This window comes from Trematomus bernacchii, unplaced genomic scaffold (genome assembly GCF_902827165.1).
Source record: "Trematomus bernacchii unplaced genomic scaffold, fTreBer1.1, whole genome shotgun sequence".
In the NCBI taxonomy this organism is placed as follows: domain Eukaryota; kingdom Metazoa; phylum Chordata; class Actinopteri; order Perciformes; family Nototheniidae; genus Trematomus; species Trematomus bernacchii.
This window is the reverse complement of record NW_022987593.1, coordinates 9,309,348-9,320,728: the sequence shown is the minus strand read 5'-3', so window position 1 is coordinate 9,320,728 and position 11,381 is coordinate 9,309,348. Positions and strand designations below refer to the sequence as shown.

The 11,381-nt window shown below is 39.2% G+C and overlaps 1 protein-coding gene across 4 annotated transcripts in view; it reads right to left on the bottom strand.

Moving 5' to 3' along the window:
- Window positions 1-2,895: 2,895 nt before the first annotated feature.
- The window catches only part of fam13a (family with sequence similarity 13 member A), a 63,527-nt gene continuing 55,041 nt past the window's right edge, over window positions 2,896-11,381 (bottom strand). For 3 of the 4 annotated variants that reach the window (XM_034129412.1, XM_034129415.1, XM_034129413.1), the window contains 10 exons: window positions 9,887-10,103; window positions 9,657-9,798; window positions 9,270-9,351; window positions 8,972-9,177; window positions 8,745-8,828; window positions 7,549-7,644; window positions 6,383-6,466; window positions 5,286-5,482; window positions 4,257-4,358; window positions 2,896-4,155 (listed from right to left, as the gene is read on the bottom strand). In XM_034129412.1, the coding sequence (XP_033985303.1) occupies window positions 4,032-4,155; window positions 4,257-4,358; window positions 5,286-5,482; window positions 6,383-6,466; window positions 7,549-7,644; window positions 8,745-8,828; window positions 8,972-9,177; window positions 9,270-9,351; window positions 9,657-9,798; window positions 9,887-10,103 (1,334 nt within the window). In that variant the 3' untranslated portion in view covers window positions 2,896-4,031. The remainder of the gene's footprint in view (window positions 4,156-4,256; window positions 4,359-5,285; window positions 5,483-6,382; window positions 6,467-7,548; window positions 7,645-8,744; window positions 8,829-8,971; window positions 9,178-9,269; window positions 9,352-9,656; window positions 9,799-9,886; window positions 10,104-11,381) is intronic. The other variant, XM_034129414.1, reaches the window with a different exon arrangement.

Here is an 11,381-nt window from a genome sequence, read left to right as displayed (position 1 = left end):
GATGCTAATGTAAACACCGACCATATTACGTCCAAAACAGTCGGGCATTGTTTCTGATAGCAACTTTCTGATAGTGCCGTGGGTCCACATTTCCGATATTACGTCATATGGGACGCAAATCTGGATCAGCTCCGTTGTAGCCCCGTTTTTAGAGATTTGGGTACGGAGGAAAAGAGAGAGGGTTTTATTTTCTGACGCTGCGCGAGTTCCCCGACACACCAGGGACACATATTTATGTATAAAAGACATCAAAAAGTGCATTTAGCATGATAGGTCCCCTTTAAGTAAAGATGATATACTTATAAATCATACGACATACAGGGATCATAAAACATTGAGACCAAAGGCCAGAGAGGGTTGAAAAACTTTACGTGCATAGTTTTATTTTTGTCTCTTTTTTTTGCACAGCTGTGTATTTTATATACAACTACTTAAATTATATTTTCTACCTTTAAATAATTGTTTTAACTTGAGAAACTATATCTGCTTTTTGTTACTTTTAATTTAATAAATAGAATGGTTATTTTTCGACAAAATATAAACTGTATGTATGTAAATAGTACTTTGAATATAATCTTTACCCTTGACATTGGGAGCAGTGTTTGTCCCGCTTATCCTTTCAAATGGGGACACCAGCATGTCTTCTCTGCCTGACATTTAAGAAGTACAATGTGAGAGTCTTAAGCAGGCAGAAAGATGCTGGATGGTGAATATTATTTGCAATTCCTCGTTTGTTTTGAGCTGTGGATCACAGAGCAGCTGACTTTGAACCTGCATTCAACAGTGTTGCCTTCTACAGCAAAAACCTATATGACAAAGCGGAGTTATTTTTTTTTAGTGGTTGTTGTCTGTGTGCATGTTCTTGAGTGAAAGCAGAACCTGATAAAAAGTTTGACATTTCGGAAAATGTTTGCCTTCTGGTGGGCAATTACAGATTTACAACATGTTCTTGTTAAACATATGGTAACAACTAGCAGCCGGTTAGCTTAGCTTCGAACAAAGATTGGAGAGGAGGTGAAACAGCTAACTAGCCTAGCTTAGCTCTCCCCAACCGTAACAAAACCCACCTACTAGCAACCCCAAAGCCTACAAAAAGCGCATATATCAACACCTCATATCTCGTTTGTTTATTCCACACAAAAAACAGCGTGCTAAAAAATATAATCTTCTGTTTTACATCGAGTTATGTAATTTACCTGGATATTTCTCAGCTGGAACTGTTGTTACCTGTGAGACCCATGACCAGATTGGGATAAATTCAAACTAGGCCGCATATATAATAATAGCATATTTAGTTTGTTACATTACTTTATACGACTTAAGTATTTAAATAAAGTAATTCAGAACATAGTTTGATATATTAAATATATTCATCCCTAGTGATACAGAGTTAGACTATTTGCTAGACTCTAGCAAATAGTCTAACTCTATCACTAGGGCAGCTAGAGTAGCCGCTTGTGGTTGCTTGGCAACAGCTCGGTGCTAATAGTAGCCAGGTACCTAGCCCTTGCTATTTGACATTTTAATTGGTGATTTTTTCGTGTTTTTCTTTCTTTCGATAATGTCACATTTTGACAAATCCAGAGTAGCTGTCTACCGATTTCCGGGTGTTTGCTGGGCTAAGCTAACCGGCTGCTATCTGTGTTTTCATATTTAGCTTACTAAGCTAAGCTAACTCTCAACCAGAAAGTGCATAATTGATGTCCTAAAATTTCATTTTAGTACTAAATATATAATCATTAAAATTAATAATTGTAATTAGTTTGTTTCCAAGTTGCAGATACTACAATTGTGACATTTGCGGCTGGATGACACTATATTTGACAGTGTGGGCAGATGACCTATTAAATACTTTAGACTAGAGTAAACTGATAAACTGTATCCTTCATGTCATACTAAACTTGCCCTGATGCTATATTTAATCCTACAGTCAAACCTCTTATTACAAACTGATGTTTAATAAGGTGATGCATTGGGGTGATGTGTGTGAAATGGTCTTGCATATATACGTATATTTTTTATATATTTCATACATGACAGTGGTGTCAAAGTGACTGCAGTAAATTAATTGACACTCGTGTAACCGTTCAGCAATAACAACCTGAAACAGTTCAGTAATGTAGTGATTATAACTCTGGGCTATTCTTCTAAAAGAAAAAAACTGGACTTTTCTGAGATGTTTTCTTAGAACAGTTTATCTTTCTGCTTTGCTCTATACTGCATGAACATAGGCTATACGTTCCACATATTAATTCAGAATTTGATGCATTGAAGCTTTTTCTTCTGCAGTTTAGTCCTATGCAAAGGTTTGTGCAGCCCTTTACTTTTTTTGTACCTTTTAATGTGCTTAGAAAATGTGATTTTTTGATTTGTTTGAAATCTACGAATAACTGTTCCAGCAAACCTTTTCAATAAAACAATTCAGTGTCTCATGATTGCATTATTGGACATTAACATTAGCTTAGTTTATTGTATTTACTTTTGGTTTAATCTTCCTCATTCCCATAACTAAATACAATTCAAATTAACATCCTGATGTTGTCCTATTTGCTGCTTCTAAAATGTGTCCATTTATAAACTGTATTAAGTTTAGGTAATAATTTGATCCCCAACAAATAAATAATTTATATTAAATCACTGATTAATGGTTTAAATAATTCTTCAAGCCCAATTGCAGCCTCTTTAATGTGAGGATTTCCTGTTTTCGCTATCCTATATCATTGTAAACTGAAAATGATTTGGCACATTTGCCATTTTCTAAAACAAAATATAGGTTGCTTAATGAATAAAATAATTGGAAAAATACTACTTTCCTTACCTAAAACGGTTATGTTCTGTGCATATGATAATTCTTCTTCACTTCCTCACACAAAATAAATCAACACAGTCCAAAAACTCAGTAAAAATTTGATTTCATTCATATTATATATACAAAACACAATAACAATTTATGTACTAAAATGTACACACTCAAAATTCATTAAGTCTTGGCCAGTGTTTACATTCAGTAAAAACGAAATTCGCACTGACAAATCATCCATTTTGGAGAAAGAAAGGAAAAATGTACTTGCTCACAGAAACGTAAACATACACAGGTGATCTATATTTACAAAAAGAACCAACGAGCTCCAAGCTGGACGAGAAGAAAACAGACTGCTGCTGTTTTTTTCCTCCAAAGCCTTCTCACAAACATTTGTCAATGTTTTATCAATGTGAGCAAAAACATACCAGTGATTTCAATAAGAGAAATAGCTTATTTGACAGGAAGTAGATGGGGGGGGAAAAGGCATGTCAATTCATAAAATATACAGTCCAATGCCGAAGTACCAGTGATCACAACATAAGCTGTTTTAATGAATATGAGCCGTTTTGGTTTGCAGTTTGTACTCTGAGTCACTGTCTTTGGGTTGTATTTATATTAAAAACACTTCTTATAGTGAACAAATATTCAATTTAACTTCTAGAGAAGTAACATAAGATTATTTCAGACATTATACGATGGTCAGAACTGAAATAGAGAAAGCTATCCATTTAGTGAATACTCTTAAGCTGATTGAAGTTATACAAATAGTAACATCTCCCTTACAAAAATACACATACATCTTGATCACAAAAATCCTTCTTTAAAAAATAGCAATACTTTTTATATCTATATTTTTTAAGACATCTACAGTAAAGTGTGAGAAAAATAACTTTTTCTGTTTCTGTGATGAAAACATTTAAAAGGATAGAAATAAATTACTAGCTATAAAACTGTGATTCAGGTTTTTTGTGTGTGTTTGAGAAATGTCCTCGCTCTTATAAAGGTGAGGGTTTTTTGTCGAAAAGGAACTTCTCAGGTGACTTTGTGTCGCTTTGAATCAGTCACGATTCAGCGGCTCTCTGCAGGCTCCCGAAGAAAACCCAGCATGAGCTCGACTGAATGGAAAAACAGGCGGTAGCGAGAAGGAAAATCTGATATTTGTTCCTACAGGGTGAGATGTGTTTGACTGTATCTCTGAAGTCCATAGAGTCTTTTAATTTTTTTTGTCTCAGATTGATTTAGTAGATCCTCCTTTGCTGATGAGGACTTCCAGCAGCCGCAGTTTGGCTTTGACGTGTTTGTATTCGTTGTACTCGACTGCCAGCGGGGAACGGTCCTCCTTCTGCGCGACTCTATGGGAACAAGACAACAAACATTGAGAATTGGAGAAGGTTCAGCGGTGGAAAACCAATTAAATGTGAATGTTGATTCTCTCTGTTTTTATTTTCTTTACCTTCCATTTTGCCTAAAAAACTGGTCCTCAAACTCTTTCAGGTTCTTGCGGAGTCTTTTCTTCTCCTCCCGGCTCTCTTGGAGTTGCACCACGAGTTCTTCCCTGTGAGAGTGGAAATAGTTTTAATATTTTGCTCTACAATATTTATATGGACTTAAAGGTAGGGTAGGTAAGAATGGAGAAACCAGCTCGAGTGCGCTAGAATTTGAAACTACACAACCGGAAAAAATCTGCCCCTTCCTTCAGACTTCCTTACAGAGCCCCTCCTCCAACACACACGAACGCACACATGACCAATGAGGGCACGAGATAAGTTTGTGCACAGATGGAAGGCTGACAGGCAGGTAGGCCATCCAGTTATTTTAGCCGGGCCGGCTCAGATGATTGGTCGTGCTTTTTACAGCTTCCACAGATGAAATTTCTTTATGTATTTATTGTCAAAGCATTTAATGTATTCATTGCTATCGGGATGTTAAGAGCATTCCATGGAATATAACAAAAAGTGTTTCTGAAGTGAATTACATACCCCACCTTTAAATGTTTTATTATGTAGTGGTGGATGAAGAACTCAGATCCTTAAAAAATTACTTTTTGGAGATAAAAAAAAGTACACACTCTTGAGGTAAAATGCCTTTAAATGACATATTATTATTAGTAATTATAAGATTGATAATAGTGATGCAACAATATGGATGCAATGTTTATTCCATGGGGGAGCACAAGGTGAAGCCATATTTACATTTATATAGCTTCACGTATGTTCCATCAGTATTAGTGATCTTACTTACATATTATTTATTTTAGTCTGTGACATTGTAATGTATTTTATATGGTTATCTGTAAAATCTCATATCTTCAGCCGTCAAATAAATATGTAAAAAAATGTTCCTTTTGAAATGTATAGAGGAAGAAAAATAAACTAGCACATATTGAAATAAAAGTTCCTAAATGTTTTTCTTAAATTCAGAATGTTGGTCTGTGATGTAATGTGACATGTGAGAATAGTCTTCTCAGTTTTCAGTGACTTACATGGTGGCGGAGTGCAGGTTGGACAGCCTCATGTCTGTCGTGTTCTTCGAGGGTGACAGGTCGTCCACAGGTGAGATGAAACCGTCTGCTTCCTCCTCCATGTGGTCCAGGAAGCCGAGCACGCTGAGGTCTGGCCGGACGGTGACGGTGAACTGCGTCTTGGAGTCCCCGTCGTCCTCTGAGCCGTCCTCCTCCTCCTGCAGAAACACAAAGAGGTCAAACTGTGGCCTGAGGGTGACGAGGCCACATCGTGCTGTGGCGTTAAAAGCGAAGCATCCAGGCTCAAACACCGCAGTGCATGAGGGTCGTGCAGTGTTAGTCCCCAAGGGAAATCAATCATGACGGTGCAGCAGCCCAGTGCACTCCCACGGACCTCGTTTGTGATTCATGTCTATACCCATTAGTGTGTTCGGATGGAGTTAGTAGAGGCAGTCAACTAGAGAACACAGATCACCAAGAACCGACTTCATGTGAGCTACAAGTCCTGAAACAACTACAGCCTGAAAAATACACGGAGCACAATGGTTTAGTTCTTGATTACAGTTTGTTCTCAAAATGTAACTAACATGATGCATTCTGCTTTATTACAACCTGGGTCTTATTATTGTTGCTTTATTTATTTAAGTCATAACTGAGATGACAGCGTTTACACAGCTTTTGAAGAAAACAAATTAAAGGGAAGTACTTTCTACCTAAACCAAAAATATAAAAAAATGTATCAACACTAAATGTTACTATAAACATTAATGTTTTCTACACTTCTACACCTTTTTAATCACTGTGTGTAACTAGATCTTAGCAATTAACTTAGAATAATACAATAATATTATAAGTATTACAAATGAACAATAAATACAAAATAAGGTTGTAATAAACCAGACATATCCTTTAGAGTACAACACGTACTGCTATACAAATCACAGAGCGGTTCTAACATCAAATCCAGGCAGCTACTGATTCAACGTCTCTACTGGAGCTGGAAACAGGCAGCCGCCCAATCAACAGGCAGCAATCACGTTCATTAGAGGGGATGACGGGAGTTAAATGGGGGGAGGGAGGGGAGCTGGCGACTGATTGTTCAAGCAGCAGCTCTTCACCTTGATGTCATCGAAGAAGAGCGCTGTTTCGCCCTCGATAATGGGCTGAAGGAGCGGCCCTCTGCGCTTGCTGGAGGGAGAGCCCTGTGGTGACGGTTGAGAAGGAGGCGTTAACCATGCTGTGTTTACAGCAAGGCCGCGAGGAAACGCCACACTGCCTTCACCTTTCACCTCATTCTCTGTCTAAACCTGTGGAATTTTTCCTTCTTTTTTCCATCGTAACACCACCTTGTTTTCCTTAAGAGGCCCACATGACATTTATTTTGAAAACCTAACTTTATTCTAATTAAAACTGACAAACAACAGCCTGAATATGAGCCATCATCTAGAGCCTCACAACTCTCTCTGTTTAAACCCTTTGAAAACCAAATATTAAAAATGGGTGCTTATTTTTTGGGAAACTGAGAATACGAAATAGAGCAGTAAAGTAAACCAGCAGAAAAATAAATATGGAAACAAACAAACGTTTTTAACCTGTTTGAGTAACTTCAGAGCCACCTTTCAAAATCAACCAGAATCATGCCTGTAATCAAATTGTTTTGATCTTTTGGAGGAATAAAAAAGGGGTCGAAATGGAAGTTTGTTTTGGAGTTAAAGCTAGAAACAAATGGCTCTAGGATAATAAAATTGCTGCATCATAAGTCTCTGGCAGTTGTCCCGATTTGCATAATTGGGATTACAGGTTGAGCATTACATAACAGATAAATAGAGATAATTTCTTACATAATAGAAATGTTTTCTTAAAAAATTGAGTACACAAATGATAGCAAGAGGAAGCGTATACACTTGTATGCATATACTGTGCAGTACTTCTGAGCAAACAAGTCCCCACATCCCAGTAAAGTTTCTCTAGTCTCTGACCCTCTGCTGCACTCAGATGCTCATGATGCCTTTTCCTGTGAACTCAATCTGCCACCTATGAGCTGCTTTACGACCAGGGGGGATTCATTGAGCTTTTTAAGCTGGATTTAGAAAGGTGGATAACACGTCTGTGGCACGACTGCCACCAGTTCCCACACAACAGGCACTAATGCCAACATGAGCTGGGATTAAGTGTCTGCAGACGCTTTGTCAACGTGGGCCACTCGCTGGTCAAAGAGCAGCTGGACGAATGGACAGCTGTGGAGGAAAAATAAAAGGAAGGGAGGCTCAGGTGTGGAACTTACAATGACGGGGATGCTGGAGGCTCGGCACAGGATCTGCTTCACCAGGCGGTATCTGTCGTACAGGGGCTTCATGATTTGCCTCTCGCTCTTGGTGACCTGAAGTAAAAAAAAAGGACGGAAACAAAGACACCTTGTTAGCGTATCATTCACTTCTTTCGGTCTTCCTCTGAGTAACTTGCTGCAGCACTATAGGGCTTTACCGGATACTTGATCATATTAAAATTCAAATATCACATCAACATTCAAATGCTGCGCAGTATTTTTGCACGTCATTAATTCAGTTAAAACCCGGTACATCCGCACAGTTGCAGATAAAGATTAAGGCTACACTAATATTATTAGTATTATACCATTTGCAGGATTAGATTAGAGTGGTGGCTGCGCAGGGTTGTTTCCTACTGGTATGATCCAAATATTTCCAAACAACTTCCGAACGTTGTTAGGTCCAAAAGTCCAATAAAAAAAAAACTCACAACATGTTTTTTCTAGGGAAATGTTGGTATTCAATCCATATTTGTTGGCCTTTTAAAAACAACATTTCCAGGGTGGTCAAAGATGTACTTTTATTTATTTATATTATTAAAAGTGTGTCTGAAAATATGAAAACAGAGATTTGAAGCTTCATTCAGAAATAATTTGAAAAAGACACTTCAAATGTGAAAAGTTATTCAATACATCCCTATCATACAGCACTCACTAACACACAATGACAGCTAACCCAGACCGGTTAACTACTCTTCAGCTCTGCCTGATACACGACCATGCTAGCAGGGGTTAGACAGCTCAATTATTGCAATTGTATTTGGGACTGACAACGAAAAAAGTGCCTGTCAGCTCCTCTATAGTTCACTTTTTCAGACATAGTTGTCCCCTAAATGACTCCGAAGCTCCTGTGGCGTCAGAATTTCTAACAACATAAATTGAAGCTCCAAGCTCACCATTTGCACACGCTCTGGCTTCAGACATTATTCACCGTTGACTGGCAATCTGGGTCACAGTGAAGTGGTAAACAAGATTCTCTCAGTTTTGGGCCAACATGGCTGGCAGGAGATCTGAACTACAGCTTGGATTGGCCTTTTGAGGATTGCTGTATTTATATAAAGTGCGTGTGCGTGTGTGTGTGTGTGTGTGTGTGTGTGTGTGTGTGTGTGTGTGTGTGTGTGTGTGTGTGTGTGTGTATTGGAAGGAAGACTTACTGGTCGGCCGTGTATGCTCTCGTAGTAGAGGAGCGCTTTCTGCAGGGCGACTTTCTCCGCTCCGATCTGCTCCCGTGTCATATCCTGTGAAACATCAAAACATTTTAATAAGAGACCGGGGTTAACTCTGTGTCTGCCTGATTTTAAAAGTATTTTGATTTTCTTACAAGACACATCCATTAGCTGTATATGTGTGTTTTATTTATCCGCCGCGGACTTGGTCTTACCTTGATGTCCTCAGGGCGGTTCACCTCCTCCCTCTTCTCCTGCAGCTTCTTCAAAATGGTCTCCAGGCTGCTCTCCACGGGAGGCTTCGGTACTTTCTCCTGCTGCGGCTTCTTCTCCAGCTGAGAGCCGAAGCTTTTGGGCAGGGTGTTGCTGCGCTGCCGGGTCAGAGGTGGAAGGTCCTCTTCAGACTTCATCAGCTTGCTCTCTGTTGAAGTAAGAGGAAATACATTTCAATGAGCTTTCTTGGTTTTATTCCAACGTGTGTGTTCAGGAGTGTTTTCCATTCCTCTGTGTTACCTTTCAGCTCTTTGCGAAGCTTGGCCAGTTCATTAAGCCATCGCAGCACCTCTGGGTTTCCGGCTTTATCACTGTGGGAGGGCTGGATACAAAAAGCGCCCAACAAATTAAAACAGATTTGCACAATTAATCAGCAGCACCTATAATGATTGCTGTTAATCAACATGTAGAGCTCTGTGTGGGAGTATCAGCCTTTTTATGAACCAATTAGCCTTTAAAAAAAAATGAGGCAGTCCTTTATTCTCTGTTCATAACTTATTTATAATCAATTTAATGATTCATAAGAGACATTCAATAAAAGTGTTTATGACTCGTAAACATTTATTATGGGTCAGATGTTATTGTTTTCAATGTGATAAATGAAATTAATATCACTCCTGTACCTACCCTATATTTTCTTTCGTCTTCAAACTTCTCATCAAATCTGTGGATCTTCTTCCGCAGCACGTGGATCCTTTTTGAGAGCTGGGCGGACGTCAACTCCTCTTTATCATCGTCGCAGGAGCCAAGAGAGGAACTCCGTCTGCGACTGGAGAAATACAAAAGTGTTGTTAATTTCACCGACAGCTCCTTACTGCTCGTCATAAAAAACATTTGAAAAGAGGTGAAGTGTTTACCTGACAAATGAGTGTGCGTTGGGTGGTGAGGGAGGCACTTCTGTGTCGTCCAGGTACTGCTGGCTGTGTCCGTAGGCGTAGAAGCGCGGCGACAGCATCGGGTCGCTGTCCTCCTCCAGGAGCTGCCGGATCAGACGTCCCCCGGCGTGAGGGGACAGTCGAGCTTCCTCACGGTCCATGCTCTCCCTTTGCAGAGGAGGGTATGCTGGGACTGGTTCTGAGAAACACAGAAACAAACATTTTGTTTTTAACACCATGCAAACTAAGGACAGGTTAGTCAGGGATGTTTTTAATGTGATGCATGCTTGCCAGCAGACAGACAGAAAGCTTGTCTTAGTACAGTTAAAGCTGACTCATCATATCACCCCAACGAGCGCTGTAGCTTCTGCGATCTGCGTATTGAACCAGAATCCTATCATATCGTTTATCATTTTTAAACAGTTAAAAACTTTACATTAAAATATTCTAATTCAAAAGGTTGAGCGTCAACAACAAACAAATCTGAATAGATAAGTTATTTTGAATGGCTGTTAAATTAAATGGGAGATTATTGGCTGACCAAGAGTGGAGAATCGGAAGTTATTTACTGTCTTTTATCAAGAAGAAAAACTGAGAAGCTGAAGTCAGGAAATGTTTGAAATTATTTTGTAACAGATAATAATTGGGGGTATAAAAATGAAACCAGTATTTTTTAGAGCAAGTTAAATACAATATGGTAAAAGTGTTCTAAGAAAGTCCAACAATGTGCTAATTTCCCAGAGATCAGCACGTATTCTCTTCAAATACTTAATTTTATTTCTCTCACTGCTAATGTTTCTGGGATGTTCTCAGGCGATGTAAAAGTCACTGGACATGATGAAGATTCTCTCTCTACCCCGAACAGAAAACTTCCTATGGGGCTCGACAGTCACAGATGTTGTTTTGCAACTTGGGGAGAGAACACCCCCCTCCCCCTCCCTCCCTCTTACTGTTAGTCCCCTGGTTCACAGTCACCCCTCTGGTAATAATTATGTTGGTTGAAAATAGCCATGCAGATACCCCTGACAATTCCCGGTCTATAAATAATGCCTGGCTCTCTGTGGGATAATGTCAGGGCGCGACCCCTGTAGAGAGTTCCAGTGATGAGTTTTAGTTTCCACTCTGCATGGTGAGAGATAAACCTGGTAAGTGTTCAAGCATGAGAACAAGACTAGACAGAGACATCTCAGAGTCAACTGTTATAGTAAGGAGGGAAATCTCTATAGAAACTCAGTGAAAACATGAAACTCAGCAGGAACAAAAACATAGACTTCATGGAAAAGGCGAGACCTGTAACATCAGGAGATTTGAAATATATGAGTTGTTCACAGGGAGATGAGATGGAGGGAGAGAAAACAAGCTCTGAAGGAAACCAACTGTCAGAGTAAACACTCAAAGTGTCAGAAAGCACACGTGAAAATATGAACGCCCAGTCAAAAACGGCACAAGCATATTTTTCTTAGCCGGGGTAAGTTGG